Source organism: Populus trichocarpa, chromosome 14, assembly GCF_000002775.5.
Source record: "Populus trichocarpa isolate Nisqually-1 chromosome 14, P.trichocarpa_v4.1, whole genome shotgun sequence".
Lineage (NCBI taxonomy): Eukaryota > Viridiplantae > Streptophyta > Magnoliopsida > Malpighiales > Salicaceae > Populus > Populus trichocarpa.
This window is the reverse complement of record NC_037298.2, coordinates 11,027,089-11,050,005: the sequence shown is the minus strand read 5'-3', so window position 1 is coordinate 11,050,005 and position 22,917 is coordinate 11,027,089. Positions and strand designations below refer to the sequence as shown.

The 22,917-nt window shown below is 31.8% G+C and overlaps 2 protein-coding genes across 4 annotated transcripts; both read left to right on the top strand.

The window, feature by feature from the left end:
- Nucleotides 1-8,074: 8,074 nt before the first annotated feature.
- On the top strand, nucleotides 8,075-15,331 carry LOC7462070 (lysM domain receptor-like kinase 3). 3 transcript variants are annotated; one of them, XM_052446726.1, is made up of 11 exons: nucleotides 8,076-8,849; nucleotides 9,147-9,180; nucleotides 9,532-9,599; nucleotides 10,198-10,379; nucleotides 11,642-11,731; nucleotides 12,890-12,983; nucleotides 13,069-13,220; nucleotides 13,301-13,392; nucleotides 14,187-14,325; nucleotides 14,587-14,685; nucleotides 14,770-15,331. In XM_052446726.1, the coding sequence occupies exons 1-11, from the start codon at nucleotides 8,222-8,224 to the stop codon at nucleotides 14,932-14,934; spliced, it is 1,743 nt and encodes a 580-aa protein (XP_052302686.1). In that variant the 5' UTR covers nucleotides 8,076-8,221; the 3' UTR covers nucleotides 14,935-15,331. The 3 variants fall into 3 exon arrangements, with proteins under 3 accessions (XP_052302685.1, XP_052302686.1, XP_052302687.1); XM_052446727.1 differs by lacking the exon at nucleotides 9,532-9,599 and adding an exon at nucleotides 9,441-9,505; XM_052446725.1 differs by lacking the exon at nucleotides 9,147-9,180 and having other exon boundaries at nucleotides 8,075-8,849; nucleotides 9,441-9,599.
- Nucleotides 15,332-18,805: 3,474 nt separating this feature from the next.
- Nucleotides 18,806-22,564, top strand: LOC7468516 (uncharacterized). The gene is made up of 3 exons (XM_002321104.4): nucleotides 18,806-19,134; nucleotides 20,107-21,399; nucleotides 21,952-22,564. The coding sequence occupies exons 1-3, from the start codon at nucleotides 18,952-18,954 to the stop codon at nucleotides 22,177-22,179; spliced, it is 1,704 nt and encodes a 567-aa protein (XP_002321140.1). The 5' UTR covers nucleotides 18,806-18,951; the 3' UTR covers nucleotides 22,180-22,564.
- The last annotated feature ends 353 nt before the right edge of the window (nucleotides 22,565-22,917 follow it).

Genomic DNA, 22,917 nt, shown 5'->3' with positions numbered 1-22,917 from the left:
TTTTTCTCTATTTTTTATTTTTTTTAATTGTCACATCCAATTATTCAAATTAAATTAGAAAAGATCTAATCATCCAAATATAAAGGTGACAACTAGGAAAGTTTTGAGAGATTTTAAAAAAAAAAATGTTATCTATGTCCTTTTACTTTGTCACAGTTTTAGAACATAAATCAACTCAAAAATAGTTTTAGAGACACAAATAAAAATGAATTTTGAATTATATCTCTTAACAAAAATATGTTTATGTCTATTTTGTTCAAAAACAGGAATTAAAAGCAACCTTAAATAATACCATTAATCTACTACATTAAGATGTTTATGTAGGAGTTTTAACTTGTACTAGATAGGGGGTCGAGCTACGTCGCCGGGTTGACCCAAAAAAAATTCAACGTAAAACAAAAGATGCTAAGGGAACACAAGTGTTCATAAAAAAGCTAGTCATTAACTGGATTGTGTGTTAATAAGATTGACTAATTCAAATAATACGAAAAAAAAATTTAACGACAATAAATGAACTTACAAAAAATTGACAACGTAAAAAAAGCTAAAAAAAACCTGAATTAAGCTCATCCAGGCTAGCATGCCAAATTAGTAACCTAGTCATGATGCTAGAGTAACCTTGTAAAAAAAATTAAATAAAACTATAAAACTTAATTATCAAACAATCCAATGTTGAAGGACGAAATTGAAAAAAAAACTAATTAAGAAAAGCAATGAAAAGAAAAAGATTTGAGCCAACCTGATAACCCATAACTATGGATAGATGATTGGGATAACCCTATACAAAGGAGATTGAAAAGAAAAGCACGAAGACCAGTTTTCAATCAATTTAAAAAATAAACCTAAAAAACCAAAGTCAACTTGCGTTAACCTTAAAAACTCGGAACTAACCCTATAGAAGGCAAACTCTAAAAAATAATAAAACAAAATTATAAATCATCAAAATGCTAAGGGGTGAAATAAAAAAAAAAGCAATAAAAATATCCAAAACAAAAGAAGTAACAATTAAAAGAATGGGAACTAAATTTGATTAAAAAAATAATTTGAAATCAAATGCTAATGGATGAAATTAAAAATGAAATTCAATTAAAAAGGATTAAAAAAACAATCAAAAAATAATGAGCAGATTTGATATAAAAAATAAATGAAACTAAATAATGATGGGCAAAATTAAAAAAAAAGATAAAAAAATTACAATCAAAAGAATAAGGATTGAATTGGAAACTAAAAACAAATTAAATGAAACCTTTATATTTTGGCAATGGAAAAAGAGAGAAAAGAGGGAGGAGAAGAAAAACGTTCATTGAAGCCTAATCAACTCTCCACCATGCATGCTCGCGTGCATTATTGGAAAGAGGACGGAGAGGCACTTCTAACGCTGTCTGAAAGGCGGTGTTTGGAGGTGGAGCGAGGTCGCACACACCGCTTAAAAAGCGCGAGCGTTGCCCACTCACTGGCAAGTGTGAGAACTTTTTTTTAATAATATTTATATTATTCAAAAAACCAAGTCGCCCCCTCTCTATTTTTTTATTACAAAAAAAAATATGAAAAGATGAAAACACCCCTAGATACAAGTTTAACAATTCATGCTTGGAAGTGGAATATAATCTTTACACCATACATTTAAAACATAGAATTGCTAAATTGCCATCGTGCAACTCTTTAAAATATTTTACTTTTTAGGATAATATAATAATTACACTATATATTTGAAAGGTAAAAAAACCAAACAATCTCCATTCAATCTCATAATAACTAATGAATCCTTAGGAAAAAAACTATTCTACCTATAACAACAACGCCATTGAGTTTTCTTTGAAATGGCAAAATGCTAACTACATTGTAATGGTAAATAGTAATTTATATCTAGGTGCATAGTAAATTCTCCAAACGTTTGAATTTTTTTTTTTGTGATAAAAATTTCTAAATTTAATTTAGCACCTAAAGTTATAAAAAAAAATCACCTTCTGATTTGTGTCATAAATATCCAAATTAAAAATAGTTGATAGCTTTTATGTCATTATGTAGATGTTTTTCATTAATTAAATCTTATTATATGAAAATTAAGTGCAATGATTTCCAAAACTCACCTTTTCCATAAGCTTAGTATTTATTTATTCTTTTCATGGTGCAATCATGTGAAGGTACAATCAATAAAAAACAAAACAATCATAAGAAGTGCTTCATGTCATAAAGTTAAGACTTATAATTTACTAGATTTTGTCTCGTGCTATGCCGTGAGTCGAACAATTTTTTTATAACTTTTTAAAAAATATAAAGTTACTAGTAGGTAAAAGATTGTGATAACCTCATAAAATCCAAATCAAAACAAATTAGAAAGCTTAATTATAACAAACAAATTATTAAAGGCTGGAAATGGAAGAAATATATAGTTTAATAAAAGGATAAAAAGAATTGACCCTAGTAAATCTAGATTGGTGGTCCATGCAATGCCGTGAGTGGAACCAAATTGTTTATAATGTAAAACAAAGGATGCTCGATGTTGGCAGTCTTTTTAAAGAAAAAGGAAAATTAATGACTCTGGTAATTGACTTCACTAGATCCAATAAGTCGAGTTAATTTAATAATATGATTAAAAAAATAAACAATAAATAAAAAAACCCTGAGATAATCAGGGTTATTTTGAAAATTAGTAAACAATCCTTTAAAAAAAACAATAAAATAATAGAGAACAATAAATTAGTAAACAATCCTTTATAAACGGTACACGTGTCACCTAAGCATAACGAGGTGGCTAATTCTCTAACGTGTTTCACGTCCGCACCAACAACTTTTTTTTAATCTTTTTATTTATTTATTGAAAGACCAAATTATCCTTTGTAAACCCCTGGTTTGAAATTTTAAGAACTAGTAAAAAAATGAAAGTGATGATGAGTTTAAATAAGTATAAAGTGAACTAAATGATTGTAGACCATCGTGTTTAAAAATTTATGAATTTTATGAAATAGTGGTAAACTTTGACGAAGGGAAATGAATTAATAAAAATAAAATAAATAATAAAAAGAATCAAATAAAATGCTATTTTTTGGGAGAAGGTACCAAAATTAATCAAGAAATATCAAGGGATTTGGACATAAAACAATGTATAAAAAATATCGATGATTGGGTAGTTTACATAAGGTAACACAACAATAACTAAATAATGGCATAATTATAATTAAGCCAAAAATTCTGATTCAGGGTTGGCGAGAGCTAAGGAGAGAAGAGCGTAATTTTCTTTCAAAAAACTTGTGCCTGCTCTTCTAAATGAGAGTTGTGAGGGAGATTGTGAGTGATTTCTAGTAGAAAGGAAAAATTAAAGAGTTGCATATAAAAAGAGAAACGAGTTTGACAAGGTTAGAGAGGGAAGCAAGAAATTTCAAATGAGGAAGATAAGATAGGAGAAAATTTGACAAGGAATCCATCAATTGAGTTCAAACTTGGTTGGTAAGATGATTTTTATTGTCTCTTTCCTTGTTCTAATGATTTTAGAATGAGAAATATGAAAACCTTAAATTTTAATTCCATAATTCTTAAAGAATGTTTGAGAAATAAGTGTTTTGAAGTAAATTGGTTATTTTAACATGGAAAGGGTGTAAACTAGAATAATGAAAGAAAATTGAAATGAACCAAGGGGGAAACTTTACACCTAGGGCGAGTAATAGAGGAATAATAGAAATTGGTTTAAATTGTGTGGTAATGTGTAGTTACACAATATGCATGTATGAAAAATGATGATAGAATAAGCTATTAGTTAAGTATACAAATTGTATGTTTCTTGTAGGTAATGAAAAGTTTAGCTATGAAATTGTGGGCAGAATCTTGATGTGTGAATGTGTAGGAAACCATATAGGATCATGGGTTGGTTGTCTATGACTGAATGAAATAGAAATAATGAGTAAATTGAAGGAAAGAACATGAAAATCCTTGTTGCTAGGATCCGACCATATGTAGAAGGAAATAATGTTCGAATTGTGTGTAAATTGGCTAATTGGATTTGTGTGTTGAGTTAGTGTTGGAATATATGTGCTCGAGGATGAGTGGTTACGACAAAATTGTAAGTGTTTGTTGAATTGAACCAAATGCTTAGTAGTAAGTTCTGAGAAATATTTAAATGGACTTGAACACATAGTTGAATGATGTTGTTTCAAATTTTATAGGTTGACTATGGTAATATATGGATAGGTTAAGTGTAAAAAAAATGAGTAAGTCATTTGAAAAATATTGGCCTAAATGGTTAAATTAGTATATCATATTAGATTATAAACCATTGAGGGTTTAGTTGATATTATGTAAAATACTTGAATTAATGAGAAATGATTTAGAAATTTCAGTGATGCTTTGTTTATATGGAAAACTCGAGATATCCATTGTAGTCAATATGAGAGCATTTGCCTAATTGACACGTCTAAAGAAATCAACATCGAACTTATCAAATCCTTAACAATTCATGCCAAGATTAGTCATTGGGGTCAAGAATTTATATAGTTACAAAACATGAAATGGAAAAGAATTCATCCGATAATTAAAGGAGAGGAATTTGGATATGTTGAGGTTAAAGATGATAATTATAATGATGCAATGTAAAGTATAGACATAATTGTATTAACATTAATATTGATTCATGTGATGGAATTATTGATATACTAACAATGGACCCTCTTTTTAAATTAAAAGAGGCACCAGGAGTTGGACTTTTAGCTGGAGGAGCTCGACCAATAAGAAAAGGAGATAAGTGTCTGACACCTCATCTATTTTTTTATTTGAACTTTAATGTTTTCCTGTTAAAATTCTACAATTGTTGATTTTATATGTTGTAATGCAAATGGATGGACCGTGACATGAAATGAGAGAAATGTATTAAGTGTTTGAATTGGAGTCTAATGTGAATTAATAGTATCATAATCAGCTATTTTGACAAAGACTATGGATACAAATATATGAAACTAGGCGACCATTGGATGAAGACTAATATGAATTGTTAGTATCGACTATTTAGACAGGGACTATGGATACATTTATATATATGAAATTAGTTTTTTGTTTGGATGGAGATAGATATGAATTGTTGGTATCATAGTCGGGTATTTGAATGCAAACTAGAGATACAAATATATGATTTAGTCAGTTGTGTGAACAAGGACTAACATGATTATTAGTATCATAGTTAGTCGTTTGGTTAGAATCTATGAATATATTATGAGAAATTGTTAATTGTTTGAACGAAGATTAAAAATGATGGAATGTGATTGGGGTTAGTTGAAAGAATAATGAGTTGTGGAAATGAAATAAGAATTAATTAATGTAGTAGAAATTATTTGCAATTAATTAGTGGTTATGTTATAGCAAAGTGATGGTACGTTGAGTTCTTTCCATTTGGATATATATATATATATATATATATATATATATATATATATATATATATAATATGAGCTAATACTGATTGGAATACTATGTTCTTGTAAGTCCATCTTATACAGCGAGACATCGATGAGCTAAATTAGGTGTGTTACATCCTTAATATTAAATATTAAATGATCATTAAAAATAAACCCCTAAACTAAGGCTAAAATCTCTTTAAATCAAGAATAATTTAGTTATTATATTATTTATAAAAAAAATAAAATTCCTAAAAATTCCCTAGACCCAAGGTATTTTTTTATTTTTTAAGGGTAATATATTAATTTAACTGTTTTAAAAATTATATAAAAAAAACATGCTAACATTGAATAATTCAAAAATAACAAATGAATTCATAAAAAAGACTTATTTAATCCTTGAAAGTTAATTTATTTAATTTTAAAAAAAAATGATAATTTTATTATTTCAATTCATAGTAAATCATAACATATGTAAAGTACTTTTCCTACTTAATTTAGATTTTTTATTAATTTTCAAATAGAAAAAACACATATATTTTTAAATCAAGTAAAATTACAATATACCTAAAACATGTGGGGAAAGTACTATAGTTTTCCTCATATTTTACTGTGAATTTCTATAGTGCTTTCCTTTTTTTTCGTTTTTTTTAAATTATATTTGTCAATTTTATTTTTTTAATATTAAACTGGTTAAAATTTTAGCTTTGTAATTTTTTTTTAAACGCTGTGAATTGCTACAATGTTTCCCCACATAGTTTTTTTTGTTATGATTTTTTTTCAAAATTATTTGTCAATTTTATTTTTTTAATATTGAGCTGGTTGAGAATTACAGTTATGGTTTTTCTCACAAAACACTGTGGATTGCTATAGTGTTTCCCTCACATGGTTGTTTTTTGTTTTTTATGATTTTTTTTCCAAAATTTTATTTGTTGATTTTATTTTTTTAATATTGAGCTGGTTGAGAATTTAACTTTATAATTTTTTTCTTTAAAACATTATGGATTGCTATAGCGTTTCTCCACATGGTTTTTTTTCCTTTTTTTGTGTTTTCTTTTTGTATGATTTTTTCAAAATTATCTTTGTCGATTTTATTTTTTTAATATTGAGCAGGTTAGAATTTAGCTTTATATTTTTTTTTCTTTAAAACACTATGGATTGCTATAGTGTTTCCCCACATGATTTTGTTTTTTTTTATGATTTTTACCAAAATTATGTTTGTTGATTTTATTTTTTTAATATTGAGTTGGTTGAGAATTATAATTACAATTAAAATATATCTAAAACATGTGGGGAAAGCACTGTAGCTTTCCTCACGTTTTACTATAGATTGCTACAATGCTTTTCTTTCTTTCTTTCTTTTTTGTTTTTTGGTTTTTTTTGTTTTTTTTTTCAAAAATATATTTGTCGATTTTATTTTTTTAATATTAAGCTAGTTAAAAATTTAGTTTTGTAATTTTTTTCTTTAAAACATTTTGAATTGCTACAGTATTTCCCCATATACCTAAAACATGTGGGGAAAGCATTGTAGCTTTCCTCACATTGTACTGTGGATTACTACAGTGCTTTCCTTTTCTTTTTTTTTTTTCATTTTTTGGTTTTTTTTTTTTTAGTTTTTTTTTCAAAATTATCTTTGTCGATTTTATTTTTTTTAATATTAAACTGATTAAAAATTTAGCTTTGTAATTTTTTTCTTTAAAACACTATGAATTACTACAGTGTTTTCCTTTATAGTTTTTTTGTTATGATTTTTTTCAAAATTATTTGTCGATTTTATTTTTTTAATTTTGAGCTGGTTGAGAATTACAGATGTGGCTTTTCTTACAAAACACTGTGGATTGTTACAGTGTTTCCCCACATGGTTTTTTTATGATTTTTTTTAAAATTGTATTTGTCGATTTTATTTTTTTAATATTGAGCTGGTTAAGAATTTAGCTTTGTAATTTTTTTCTTTAAAACACTGTGGATTCCTGTAGTATTTCCCCCACTTAGTTTTTTTTTTTGTTTTTTATTATGATTTTTTTTTCAAAATTATCTTTGTACAATAAAGCTAAATCATGTGAGGAAAGCATTGTAGTTTTCCTCACAAAACACAGTGGATTGCGATAGTGTTTCCCTACATGGTTTTTTTTATGATTTTTTTCAAAATTATCTTTGTTGATTTTACTGGGGAAAACACTATAGCTTTCCTCATAAAACACTGTGGATTGCTACAGTGTTTCCCCTCATGGGTTTGTTTTTCCAAAATTATCTTTGTCGATTTTTTTTTTCAATATTAAGTTGGTAGAGAATTTAGCTTTGTAATTTTTGTATTATTATTAATAGAAAAGCTAAATCATGTAGCAAAAAACTAAATCATATAGAGAAAGCATTATATCTTTCCTCACAAAACATTGTGGATTGCTACAAATCATTCTATTTAGTTTCTAAGTTTTTTATTACCAACACAATTTTTTTTCCGTTATGAAATATTAAATCCATCATACTTTTAGTTTCTATTAGTTATCTAACACTAATTCATAATTATAATAATATAAAGTATATTTGTTTCATAGCTCACGGTAGGACTCGAGCATGTCATCTCATTATGAATATAAAGGGAACCCGGGGAGTAGTGCCGGGTCCAATTAGAAGAGACGAAGTCAAACAGCCGGCGCGCGTCCTTTACTTTATAATTTCTATGCTAACAAGCCCCGCCCCGCCAAACCCAACAAAACAAATTCATTTAACAGAAAACCGCGGGGATTTAACTGAACACTACAAACGTCAAGCATCGGTCAAATCAAAACTCAGTTTCTCTAGTTCATCTTCCTTCTCCTGGACAGGAATTTTTCGAACCAATGAATCCCAAACTAGGGTTAGGTTTTATTCTTCTGCTTTTACTCTGCTACTCAATCGAATCAAAGTGCAGAAAAGGCTGCGATTTGGCTCTAGCCTCCTACTACGTTTGGCAAGACGCAAACCTGACATTCATCGCCGAAGTTATGCAATCAAGCATCTTAAAATCATCAGATTTCGACACCATCCTCCGTTACAATCCTCAATTGCCAAGCAAAGACAGCCTCTCATCCTTAATCAGGATCAACATCCCTTTCCCCTGCGACTGCATCGAAGGTCAATTCCTCGGCCACTTCTTCAACTTCAACGTCAGATCTCAAAACACTTACACTGTCGTCGCTGATACATACTATGCCAAATTGACCACGATCCCGTCGTTGATGTACTTTAATAACTACTCCGAGTTTAATATACCCGATAACGGAAAACTCAATGTGAGTGTTAATTGTTCATGTGGGGATAGCTCGGTTTCTAAGGATTACGGCCTGTTTATGACGTACCCGCTCCAACCCAACGATACTTTGAATTCCATTGCCAATCAGACCAATGTTACTCAGGAGTTGCTGCAGCGGTATAATGTTGGTTTCAATTTTAGTCGAGGGACTGGTGTGGTTTATATTCCTACCAAAGGTGATTTGTTTATTTGATTATTTTTAGAAGAATCGGAGAGATAATGTTTTGTTTTGATAATTAGTTAGTTGGGGGTAATTGAATTAGGGAAATTAATTAAGAAAACACACAATTAATAAGTACTGGGGTATTTGTTTGGAGAACTTAGTCTATATTTCACGGTCCGGATTATTAAATTTATGTAATTGAATGTTCATTAAATTCTAAAGCTATTTATTGATGCCTGAAATAACAGTTTTTAGCAGATAGATGCTATCAATTTGTCTTACCGCGAATCTGTTTCTTCTTTATTTACAGATGCAGATGGTAGCTACCGGCCCTTGAAGTCGAGGTAATAATTTATTTATTTTTACTTATACTACATTCTAAATTTGTTCTTCGTTTTTTACTGTTTGTTTGTTTGTTCATTTGTGGGTTTTATGAAATTATTACATGTTTGTAATTTCCTTTTGTTTTTCATTTTTCCCTTTTTCAGCACAGGTGCTTTGGGCTTCTCTGATTCTTTATTTTGATATTGGGACTTGAATGTAAGATGATAAAATTCAAAGTTAGTTGCTACTTTGAGCTGACGTTGTACTTTCCTGTAACCAGGAATAGCAGGTGGAGCTATTGCTGGCATAAGTATAGCAGCAGTAGCTGTGGCACTGTTGTTGGCAGTTCTTATTTATGTGGGATTTTACAGAAAGAAGAAGGAGAAGGGAGCAATATTGCTGTCGGCCTCTCCACAACTCTCTCCACGAATTCTTCATGGTATTTCTATCATTATCCCTGTCCTTTATTTATGACTGAAGAGTTCTCAATGAATTAATTGGTGTCAACAAGTTTCTCTTTTTTTATTTCTTTTAGAGAGAACATTAGGAATCGGTTTTGCATGAGGCATGAGCTGATTATATTTTATTACGGGGCATGGTTACAGGACTCCCATGTATGGCTAAATATCTGCAGTGTTCCCAAAACCTTTGTTTCCAAACTTATAGTTGCTAGTTATGGGTTTTATTTTAGTACTAAGTCCTCAATATAGTTCAATTTTCAGTTCACTAACACTTTATCGACATTGCAATGCAATTGTGGCATGCCATCAAAATAACTCTGTTGCCACAGTATATATGTCACGTTTATTGAGTGTAGAGCTCAGTCCTATCTAACTGGATTAGGATAGTTCTTCAATGTATCTTGTTTTTAGTACCATGATCACCATGCTCCACTTTATGATTGTTCTTTTTCATTGTGTGAATGCATTTAAACACAATCATCTCATCTTATGAGTTCTTGATTCTCTTATTCTTTTGGAGAAAATGAAATCATGTAGATGACTAAACATGTCAAACATTTCTCTTTCTTGCTTCAGTAACTGGCTCCAATACACCTGTGAATGCGACTGGGTCTCAAGGTCTTGCAGGCATAACTGTGGACAAATCTGTGGAATTCTCTTATGAAGAACTTGCTAAGGCCACTGATGACTTTAGTTTTGCAAATAAGATTGGTGAAGGTGGCTTTGGGACTGTTTACTATGCAGAACTGAGAGGCGAGGTCTGTAATTACTGTAATTTTTATTTATTTATGATCCCCATTGTTAAAGCAATGATATAACATCATGCATTTTCCTGCGAGGTATTGAATGTTAGTTATTGAGTTTGAGTTAGTTCGGCACCTTCACTGAGTTTTTAATGATAAGTGCGGGTGCCTGATCTTTGTTCCTGTTTTTATATTGGTAGTTATAATCTCCCATCCTACCACATAACATAACCGTCAAGGAATGGATCTCAAATAAAACACAGATCCATTTATTGTAGAAGGCCATTTATATTTATGTTATTGAGGACATGCTTATTCAGCATATTTTGAGTTTAGGATAATGTTACTTTGCCACGATTTATATTAAACACTTGATGTGAACTGACAAGACTTTGATTTGTTAATTTGATCAGGTCATATATATGATTCTACCTGCTTTAGAGAGATTTATGTTTGCAGAACATAGGAGTCCTAGAGCCAACTTCATAAAAGCTATGTGAGGCCTAGTCATTGGTCAATTAGAACTGGGAATTCAAGTTGTGGAAATGAATGAAAAAAATTCTACTGGGTGAATGGTACAGGTGGATGAGCAATTACATTAACTGTTAGCATCTGCCTGGCTTGAATTGAAATAGTGGTTGCTGAATCTACATTTCTTAACATCCTCTGTGTTCTTAAGGATTGAGGTCCATGCCTTTTCTTTTCTTAGATTTTCTTGACTCATGTCAGCATAAAGGGTGAGTGAAATTTTGTCAACGTGAATTTCTGAACTGACTCTTCAATACTTTCAGATCGATTGTTTCAGATTTGGTTTAATTTGGAAGAAAAGTGTACAGTCTCAAATGCTGGAGTTCTGTTTAGCTTTGGAGAAGTTGAACTAAACCAACTGAACAAACCTATTTATATTCTTGAAATTGCTTTTCAATTTTTTAATCAATTTATCATGCATTTATAACATATAAGTGGGTTGGAAAATATGAAGCGCCTTAAAGTGATGTACCTCAACTAAAGAACCTTGATCAATGTATCTTGCATTTTTTAATCATTGTCTATTTTTAAATTGAACAGGATGGAACTGGTTCAATTTGGTTCAGTCTGGATTCAGCTATTTAGTTTAGGAATTTTGTTAATAAAAAAACATAGACATTTTACAGCTGCTGAACTGACCAAATGCTCACCCCCAACTGGGCACCCCCAAATGTTTATTGCATATTACACTTATTACATGCGTGTGTGAATTTCCATTCTAAAATTTATTTTTTTGACTTGTTATGCAGAAAGCTGCAATCAAGAAGATGGACGTGCAAGATTCAAAAGAATTTTTTGCTGAGCTCAAGGTTTTAACACATGTTCACCACCTGAACCTGGTAATGCATTCATGTTTTTGCAATTACAAGAAATATGTACTGTACTTATGAACATGAAGCTGTGCTAGAATCTTTTCTGTACTTGAGAAAATGTAATACATTTTATTTAGGTTAGCTAACAATTTTCTGGAAAATTCTTGAGATTACTTTTTAGATCTTCATTTTAAACTGGAGACAGTATCTTCTTATCCTTTAATTAATTTCACCAATTTTTCAATTTAGCATGGTACAGAGGAAGGCACGGTTAGCCTTGCATTCTCTGTTCCAGGAACAGTGAGTGCAAAAGGCCTATATTCATCTGCTTAGCAACTTTGATAAAGTTACTGCACCCTCTACTCCTTTACATTAGTTTTGATGTAAATAGTTTAGTCCACTTATTCACCCAAAACCTTGCACACTATCTGTTATTGGCAATGTTGGGTGCACGTGTGAGTGAAATGTCCCACATCTGTTTATATACAAGATTGGACCCATAACCCTCTAGTTTAGGCTTTTGGACTAGAGGTGGTGTCCATCATTATGTGTAAGCCCTCGTGCGCACAGGTCAATTCAGACATTGAGGCCCATGCATCTCCCCAACACATACAGTTCCCTAACAGGCAACACAATTTGGAACACTGTATATCTCTTCCATGGGGGCATGATCTAATTTTACGTCTACCTCGTCATAAATCCATCCTATGCAACATAAATAATAGGAAGATCTACAGTTGCATAGGTATATGGAATTTCGAGATTGTTATGCAAGTAAAGAAATGTGCTCCATGTTATATCAGGACATATCATAGACCTTTAGAGCACTCTGCCATGTGACATTTTTTTTTTTAATTTCTGGAAGGAATTATAGTTGGCTAATATTGAATGGTCCTTCTATTTCTGGATGGAATTTATGTCGGTTAAACATATTCATGGATCTGAGTTGTAAAAATAATTGATGGATGTCCTGCAGGAAGGACTTTTGCATGTCAGTAATTATTTAATTACCATTGTTATGGAAGTGAATAAAATAGCTGTATGTGCACTTGATCGTGTGTATCTGCACACACGAGTTGCATAGATGACCTTGTTAAATTTTGAAGTTTTCTTACTTTCAAAGAACTAGTAATGTTTTTACTTGTACTTTATGCACTAAGTAGTACTATCTACACTTAATTGCAGGTCCGATTAATAGGATATTGTGTGGAGGGTTCTCTTTTCGTAGTTTACGAGTACATTGAAAATGGAAACTTAAGCCAACATTTGCGCGGCTCTGGTGAGACTACATGTCCATTGTGAACATCATTTCTAGTGGTAGGAGTGTCTAGAATGGCAATGATAAAAGTGTTGCTTGTTTGCAGGGAAGGATCCATTGACATGGTCTACAAGAGTGCAAATTGCCCTTGATTCAGCTAGAGGTCTTGAATATATCCATGAGCATACTGTCCCTGTTTATATTCATCGTGATATTAAATCAGCTAACATACTGATAGACAAGAACTTCAGGGGAAAGGTTGGGTTGATATTTTTCTCATGATGGCGTCCCATTTTAAGCCTTTTTCACATAGCTGTACTGAATCCTTTATTATACAGGTTGCAGATTTTGGATTAGCAAAACTAACTAAGGTTGGGAGTGCATCTCTCCTTACACGTCTTGTGGGTACATTTGGATACATGTCGCCAGAGTAAGACATTTTCTCCTTTAACAATTCTATAAGAAGATAAAAACTTTGGAATAGGTTTCAGATAGGATCATGTTTAGCTTAACTACTGGCTGGTTTCTGGAGTTCAGAGAAAGAGCCCAAAATCTGTGTCAGAGCAAACAAAGTTTTTATGAGTTGTGTGATTTTACCTTATTCTTATCTGCAAATTTATGAATGTCATTGTTTGGAGCATCTGATATAATTTTAAAGTAGGGTCAGTAAATGGCACATGTAGGTGGCAATGAAAATGTTCTGATAGAAGGCTATTGAGAATTTTGTATTGCATCTATTATCCATGTGTACTTTGATGGCATAAACCTCGTGAAATCCAAAATTTTTCAAACCCCGAGGTTTGTTGCCAGGCAATGAGGGGTATGGGATGGGAGGTTGATCACCCAGTTTATAATTCATGACCCAGAATGTGATGGAAATAAAAAAAGAGTTCATGAGGGTGGTGAAACATGAATGAGTGAGTCATATGGAGGAGTCTGACTATAATGCAAAAGAGTTGTTTTTAGAGTGGGAAGATATGCGTGCATAGCACTGCTGCAGCCAAGTAAGATTTTTGGGTGGTATGATTATAATTATAAATCTAATAGAGTTAGAAGTATATCTGATGAAGTCCCTATAGTTTGCAAATGAAAATTTAATGCCATTTTTAGTCTACGAGAATTATGCAAGGGTATTTCATGCATCTAGCAGGACAGGGCAAAAACTTAAATGATATTTTTATTTTTGACGAAACATGGATTAACATTTCCCATGCTTCTATGCAGATATGCTCAATATGGTGATGTTTCTCCAAAATTAGATGTTTTTGCATTTGGAGTTGTCCTCTATGAACTTATTTCTGCTAAAGAAGCTATCGTCAAGGCAAATGATTCTAGTGCTGAATCAAGGGGCCTTATTGCTTTGGTTAATTTTCTGCCATTCCTCTTATATCTATTAATTTCCGGATGTCAAAAGATGGGTTTAATTTACTGCTCCGCTGAAGCTTGAATCAATGCTGAGCCAGACAGTTTGAACTACAATATTATACCAGGCTTAAGTGGAGTTGAATTGAACTTTACTAGCATTTGAGACTCTCATAGATTTGTATTAAACTTCCAAGCCTGTCTATGTGCTGCTTCCGAATTTTTCTCCAAGCTGACCTTTTTTTTTTACTTCATTCTACAGTTTGAGAATGTTCTAAATCAGCCTGATCCTGGAGAAGATCTTCGCAAATTAGTTGACCCAAGGCTTGGAGAAGACTATCCACTCGATTCAGTTCGAAAGGTAAAAAAAACTTATCATGGAAATAAATATCAAGATCCTGTTTTTTCAGTCAGAATTAAAGCTAAGTGCCTATTTTGGTCCCAGGTGACCCAGCTTGCCAAGGCATGCACTCATGAGAATCCTCAGATGCGGCCGAGTATGAGATCCATTGTGGTTGCCTTAATGACTCTTTCATCATCGACCGAGGATTGGGATGTTGGCTCCTTCTATGAAAATAAAGCTCTTGTCAATCTGATGTCAGGAAGATAAAAGGCAATGCAACGGCATCACTCATGTCAAAGCTTGCCTTCCATGAAGAGCGGACGGTGACATGACAAACTCCTCTAACAGTGAAGCCCCACGGCCCCCGAAGCAGAGTTTTGGATTTGAGTTGGGGGAAAGAGATGGCTTCTTGTTTGCACCTCCCTCAGCTAATTTGAGTTGTTTTGTTAAAGGAAGTTGGAAAACTGGCTGGATTTTCTTTGATTAATATTTTACAAGAAGCCATAGCTAGCAGATGTAAGGTTGTATCATGGCAGTATGTAAGGCGGGAAAAACTTTTTCCTGTACTTCAATAATTACGATTAGGGTAGACTTGGACGTGGCATACTATAAAACCCATCGACACTGTAATTGATTCTCTATAGTCTATACTGGTTACATGACACGCGGGATGCTGTGGGTCAATTATTTTTTGTATTTTAAAAAAAATAAAGATCTAAAAGTATTAGATTTTTCTGTAAAGTTATACCCAAGAGTCTTAGATTTGGTCGCAACAACTGACCCAAGAGTAATATTTATAATATTAATAATAACATTAAACTTGGGTTAACCCTTAGCATAAAAGTGTCTGGACTGCAATACCAGATCCAATAGCATTGGACGTGGGTCTGGCTGCAAGGTCATGTCATAAAAATGTGATAATTAACTGCAAGGTCATGTCATAAAAGTGTGATAATTAAATAGATTAGTTAAAAAGAAAAAAACCAACAGGAATAAAAAAATTAATGAAGAAAAAGAAAAAAAATATGAATTAACTGGATTAACCTTTCAAACCAGGTTAACCCGTTCAAACCTTGAATTCGCATCGTGAAAGTTTGATAATTAAAAAGGAAAAAACAAATTAATGGGTTAACTTAGAATTAACTGGGCTAACTTGTCAAACCAGGTTAGCCTGTCAAATCCATAATTCGTGTCATGAAAGTTTGATAACTAAATAGAAAAAAATTTAACATTAACAATTTAAATTAAACAAAAAAAATTAATTAAAAAAAAAACAAAAGGCATCAGCCTTTTCACTGTGGACTGCACTGTGCAGTCCACGGTCAAAGGCATAAAACACAACTAAAAAAAAAAAAAAAAAACTAAAGGCATCAGCTGAAAACTACTTAGAAAAAAATTTAATATTAATAAACTAAATTAATTAAATAAAATTAATTAAAAATAAAAAATAAAAGAAAAAAAAACTCTAAGAAGAAAAAAAACTAAATAGAAAGAAATTTAACATTAACAAACTAAAATAAAAGGAAAAAAATAATTACAAAGAAAAAAAAGCAAAAAAAAAAATTACTGAACTAAAAAAAAATTTAATTAAAAAGAAAAAAAAATCCGAGTTAACTCGTCAAACCATGTCAACCCGTTAAACCCAGGATCTGTGTCATGAAAGTCTGATAACTAAATAAAAAAAATTAACATTAACAAACTAAATTAAACAAAAAAAATTATGAAAATAAAAAAACAAAAAAAAATTGACGGGTCAACCCATAATTAACTAGGTTCACCCGTGAAACCAGGTTAACTCGTGAAACTCGGGATATGTGTCATGAAAGTCTGATAACTAAATGGAAAAAAAAATAACATTAACAAACTAAACTAAACGAAAAAAATTAATTAAAAAGCAAAAAAAAATTATAGGTTAACTTGTCAAACCAAGTTAACCTGTTAAATCTGAAAAACATGTCATGAAAGTCTGATAACTAAATAAAAAAAATTAAATATTAATAAACTAAATTAAACAAAAAAAATTGTTAAAAAAAAAAAACAAGCAAAAAGCAAAAAAAAACAACTAAAAAATTAAAATAACTAAAATAAACCTTAAAGCATCAATATTTTACTATAAACTATATTATACAATCCACAGTAAAACATTAATTCGTTTAGTACAGGTTACAATACAATATATAGGGGGGGGGGGGGGATATCATCGTTTTCCAAATCCTACCTCGTGTCCCTTGCAGTGGTGTTTTTATCTGATTATATTTTTGGTACTGCAGTGAAGAATATTTTTTAAAATTATTTTTTAATTAAATATATATATATAATTTGAAAAATATTAATTTAATATTTAAAAATATATATATACTAAAAAAACATATTGTAACGCAAATAATTACAATGAAACAAGAATTCTTTCTGCCAAGATAACAACAATGCGACAAGGACTCTTAAGGGTGCCTCGTTACTTTAGCTTAATCACTAGTTTCCGGAGCCATGTTGTCCTATCAGTTCGATAAAATAAAATTAATCTAAAATAAATATTTGTATCATGAAAAATTTTGTTGGTATTGTTATTAAATATAATTTAGCAGGTTAAATTTAAAAATTATTAATTTAACTTGTTATCTAATTTGTATTTTAAATTAAATCATATAAGAGATATGACTTATTTGACTTGATGAATTCAAAAACAATTTAAATAACTAGTAAAAAGCATGGTTTAGTTAAAATAAAAATCAAAGATAAATTTTTTTTTAATATTAATACGCTGATATATTAGATTGACCTAAACTTCACAGTTTAATCCATCAAACCCACAACCCAGATCATAAACTCCAGATTTAACAACTTTGTTTTTTTAAAAGCTATTTTCAAGTTAATGATATGGTAACAAAAATAAAATAGATGCTCATAAAATTAAGAATCAATCAAATATCGGGAAGTTTGTTTGAGACTGTGATAATCTCATTAAAAATAAACTGAAACAAATTATGAATATCAATTCAAAATCAAACCAAATACTAGAAAAAAAATTGATAAAAAAAAAGGCCAAAAAAGATTCATTCAAAAGAAAAAAAATTGAAAGATGGATTTAAAAAAAAAATACTTGAGATTATTATTATAAAACTAATAATAATACTCAACCTAACGGGTCAACTTTGAAACCTTTTGATTTATCTCCTTGTTTATCCCTAGTTTATAATTAACCTGTATTGGAGTTGACTCTACGTGATTCAGTTGACTTGACGTATCTAAAGATAATCTAGATGATTAATAATAGCATAGTTTAACTTAAAAAATCTCAAGATGATATTTTTATTATTATTAAGATGATGACATATTGAATTAACCTGAGTTGTATAGCTTAACTCGCAAAACTCACAACCAGATCATTAGCTCTACTAAATTTAAAAACTTTGTTTTTTAAACTATTTTTTATATGATATTTTTTTATTATTATAAAACTCTAAGTCACTCACCCACTGATACGTAACAAATTCTTTTTTTTTATTTAGATTAATTGTCTTTTTGCAGGACTTATAAAAGCTATCACGTGACACACCACTTTTTTATTTTACCATATGAAGCAAAAGGAGTGACATTTTTATTAGGTTGACAAGGTCATGTTTGCACCGTATGTATGACTTGATAAAAGTGGAGTAAAACACCAGTGTAAAATCTTAATAAATGTGTCATTGATCACATATATTTTTATTTATTTATTTAAGAATAAAAAATATTTTTTAAATCACTTCATGGGTCGACTGAGAGGCTAATTATTTTTTTTAAAAAAAAACAATCTTAAAAACACATCCATGATGTTTCTGGTGATGAGAGTTTGGGCAGCATATGAAACTCAACTGGGCTAATTGTACAACATTGGGTCCCAACAGGCCTCAACTTAAAAACGAAGAAAAGAAAAGCCCAGATCCTTCTGGAATCTGGAAACGATTTCGAATTTTAGTAAACTAATCATCATCGTCATCACGGTCGTCATCGTTAGTTTGATAATACTTTTTTAAAGTATTTTTTTATTTAAAAAAGTATTTTAAATTTTTTTTATTTTTAAACTATATATATTAAGATGATTAAAAAAAATTAATTAAAAATTAAAAAACAAAATAAAAAGTTGGAAAAACACAATTTTAGAGCAATTCCAACTCCGCGTCCGTTACCGACCAGACAGAACCAAACTTATATATTAATTACTCCACGGATTGATCCTTAAAATATCTACAATATTGCAAGGGTGGTTGGTTGTCTTGTAGAGAAAGAGATAGAAAGAAGAAGATGGATTTTGAGCTGAGAAGAGCGAGAGAGAAGTTAGAGAAAGAACAGAAAGAGAGGAAAGAAAGAGCCAAGCTTAGACTTGATAGAGAGAGGAAAGCCAAAGAAGAGGCAAGAAAGCAAAGAGAAGCCATCGAAGCTGTTCATCGATCTCGAAGGCTCGATGCCATTCAAGCCCAGCTCAAGGTCCCTCCCCCCTTTTTTATTTTCCCTCGAGATTATGCTCGCTTTCTTGATTTCCTTGTTTAATCGATTTGATTGCTCTCTATTTCCTGTTTCTCTTGAGTTTTCAAATAACATCAATAATTGATCGGGTTTTTGGGGATTATTTGTGTTAGTTAAGATTTTTTTTTCTAGAACTTTGAACCTATCTAAAGCAACATGCACTGAATTTTTATTTGGCCCTCAACTTTTGTGGCATGTGAATTTCATCCGCCAGCTGTTAAATGTTGCATCTAATTCCAATTTGTACGGAGGGAACCATACATGATCAAAAGAGGGAAAATGATGCGTTAATGTCTTGATTTTATAGCAGGACTGTGGTCAGGCAAACTTGAATTTAACTGACATGATGGTTAGATACATCTTGAAGATGTTTCAGTTATCTGTCTTCCTTCTTCCTTTTCTGCAAATCTCTCCCTGTAGCTTTCATGGCATCGGCAATTTGTTGAGGATTTGAATGCGCTGGGCATGACTTATTTGTTCTTGAAAAGTTTCTTTCAATCATTATTGAATGATTAAAAAGATTTTCTTGAGTCGTAATCAAATGTTTGAAAAACTCATTTTCTTTCTTATTTTCTAGATTTATGGAAATATGAATTCTCCAACCTAATTCACCTCATTGTTGCAAAGAACATTCGACATTTCATCATGAGTTATAGAAATAGAAAGTTTTTGGCCGCTAAGTGGTCACTGGCTGCCATATTTTATCTCAATATGAAATGGATTTTTTTTTTTTTTTAATATAGTTATATAATGTTTAGAATGTTAATAGATGGACATGAGTCACACCACATAGTGCTTACATATGTATATGAGCACACTAGGAGATTCTCGTGTCTTGTTTTTCTTTTCCAAATTTATTTTTATTTTTATTTTGTTCAGATTAGAATGTTAATGGTCTTTTTTATGCTCAAAAGAAGTTGGTTTTCTCTTCAGGTTGATGAGCAAATGCAAGAAAATTTGCTTGCAGGGAGAGGAATAGTATTTTCTCGCATCCTAGAAGCTGTATCTTTTCAGGGTAGTGGAGATAAGATTAAATTACCTCCTTCTTGCTTCACAGGATTGTCTGATCAAGGTGCATTTGATAAAGGACCATTGTATTTCCAATTATCAGTGGTTCATCAAGAAGGTTCTTCAGAGATGATTGACACTGACTCAAAGCAGTCGACGACCCACTCAGGTGTTCTTGAGTTTACTGCAGAAGAGGGTTCAGTAGGGCTTCCTCCTCATGTATGGAGTAACCTCTTTCCCATAGATTCTCCAAAGGCTCCTTTGATTGAGGTTCAGTATGTCTGGCTGCCTAAAGGAACTTATGCAAAGCTTCAGCCAGATGTTGTTGGGTTTTCAGACTTGCCCAATCATAAGGCTGTACTTGAAACAAGCCTTCGGCAACATGCTACGCTTTCTGAAGGTGATGTGATCACTGTCAACCATGGGATACTGACATACAAGTTACAGGTTCTGGAGTTGAGACCTTCGTCGAGTGTCTCTGTCTTGGAAACAGATATTGAGGTTGATGTTGTTGGTCCAGATTCAGGTCTGGAGAGCAGTCAACCTGTGCTGAAGCCTCTTATATTTGGGAAGGCAGAATCTGGGATGGTGGAAGAAGGAAACTATAACTATTTTAAATTCTCTATTGATAATGATATTTGGGACAGAATTGCTGCTGAGGATGTTAGGGTCGAGGTAAGGATAGAGGCCGAGACCAATAATGGCGATACTGATCTTTACATGTCAAAGCATCCTCTTATGTTTCCAACCAGACACCAACATGAATGGTCTTCTCATGATATAGGTTCAAAAGTTTTGATACTTGGCTCTAAGGATAAGAACTTGGGAATGGGTGCTTACAGCATTGGTGTGCATGGTTTCAAAGGAACAACAAAGTACAATGTAGCAGTGAGTGTTCAAGAGAATAGCAACCACAAGGTGGGTCAACAAGCTGGATCTTCATCATCTATGGACATTGATGCTGTAGAGTGTAGGAACTGCAAGCATTTTATACCCAGCAGAAGTATAGCATTGCACGAAGCCTTCTGTAGCAGACATAATATTGTTTGTTCACATCCTGGCTGTGGAATTGTTCTGAGGATTGAAGAGTCCAAAAACCATTTGCACTGTGACAAATGTGGGCAAGCTTTTCAACAGGGTGAAATGGAGAAGCACATGAAAGTTTTCCATGAACCACTTCAATGCCCATGTGGGGTGGTCCTTGAAAAGAACCAGATGGTAAGCTACACAAACCCTTCCTCTTCTTCTCTTCTTAAAATTCTTCGCTGGTTTATTTTACTGTCTGATTTAGTGTGAATTTGCATTTTCAATCGAAGGTGTAGTATAGCCAATTGGGTATCTAAGGCACATAGAACATCCGATTCATTGTCAAAGTTAAATAAACCATGAATCCATCTGTTTAGGTGAGATTTGGCATAATGTAGCATGGAAGATTAGAATGGTCCAAGCTGAGCTTCTGTTAGTTTCAGATGGTGGGGATAATTTTCAACTGGTTGAAGTTTCGTTTGGTTCCAATTTGGCTGATGATGATAAATGCTCCTCAAGTTAGAATTTAAATTGAATTGTAAAAATGCTGTCTTTTGATTCTGTTGACAATTTCCCTGAAATTCCTCATGAAACAAATGAAATAAGAAGTCAACAGACTAAATGAAATTCCCTGAGCTTTTAAAGGGTTGTATTTCTCCTGCATGAAATCACAAGCATGATTACGTAGTTACCTCTACATTTCTTAGCAATGTTGTATATCATCTATTCATTTGCCTGTGGCAGGTACAACACCAGGCTTCAATCTGTCCCGTCCGTCTTATTACATGCCGGTTTTGTGGTGACATGGTTCAAGCTGGGACTTCAGCTATGGATGTGCGTGATCGATTGAGAGGATTAACTGAGCATGAGAGTGTTTGTGGATCTAGAACTGCTCCATGCGACTCTTGTGGACGATCAGTGATGTTGAAGGAGATGGACATACACCAAATTGCTGTCCATCAAAAAAGTTGATGCCCTACACAAGTTATCTGTTGAAGGTGCTGCCCATGTGGTCGTGTTGTGTAGATGCATGATATAGCAATCTATTAAATTGTGATCTGACCCTGGTCTCGTCGCCCTGGGCTGTTGGAGTCAATGATTGATGTTCAAGCTGACTGTTGTCCATATGGCAAGGCATGACACAGACAGTGGATCATGTCAATGTAATGTTATTAATATTCATATTGCCTTCATCTCTGCTCGTGTCATTATTTGTTTTCTTGAATTTGCTATTCTTTTTAGCAAAAAGATGTAATATTTATCTGCTACATGGACAGCGCGCATCTTTAAAATCTAACATGAAAAAAACAACCACTGTCACATTATCAACTCTATCAAAGCTCTCAAAATTCTTCCATGTTCTGTATTCTGTGCAGTTTGACCCCTTAATTTTGTGTGTGTGTATGTGTGTGTGTGTGTGTGTGTGTTCAAGACAGAGAAACACCTAAACAATAAAATTATTTTAATCATAATTATAAAACTCGTTTTAAAAGTTGATCAAGAGTAACGTCCAGGTCACACACAGGATGGTTTGGCCGAATCTAATTCTAAAAATAAATTATTTTTTTTCCTTCAATCTGAATTAGTTCAGATACCAGATTGTATGGTTTTAAAGAAAAGTGTATTATTTCTTGTATCCGCTTTGATAACAGATACACAACAAAATAACAATAATGATTTATTATTTGAGGTTTCAAAATAAAATTGAAA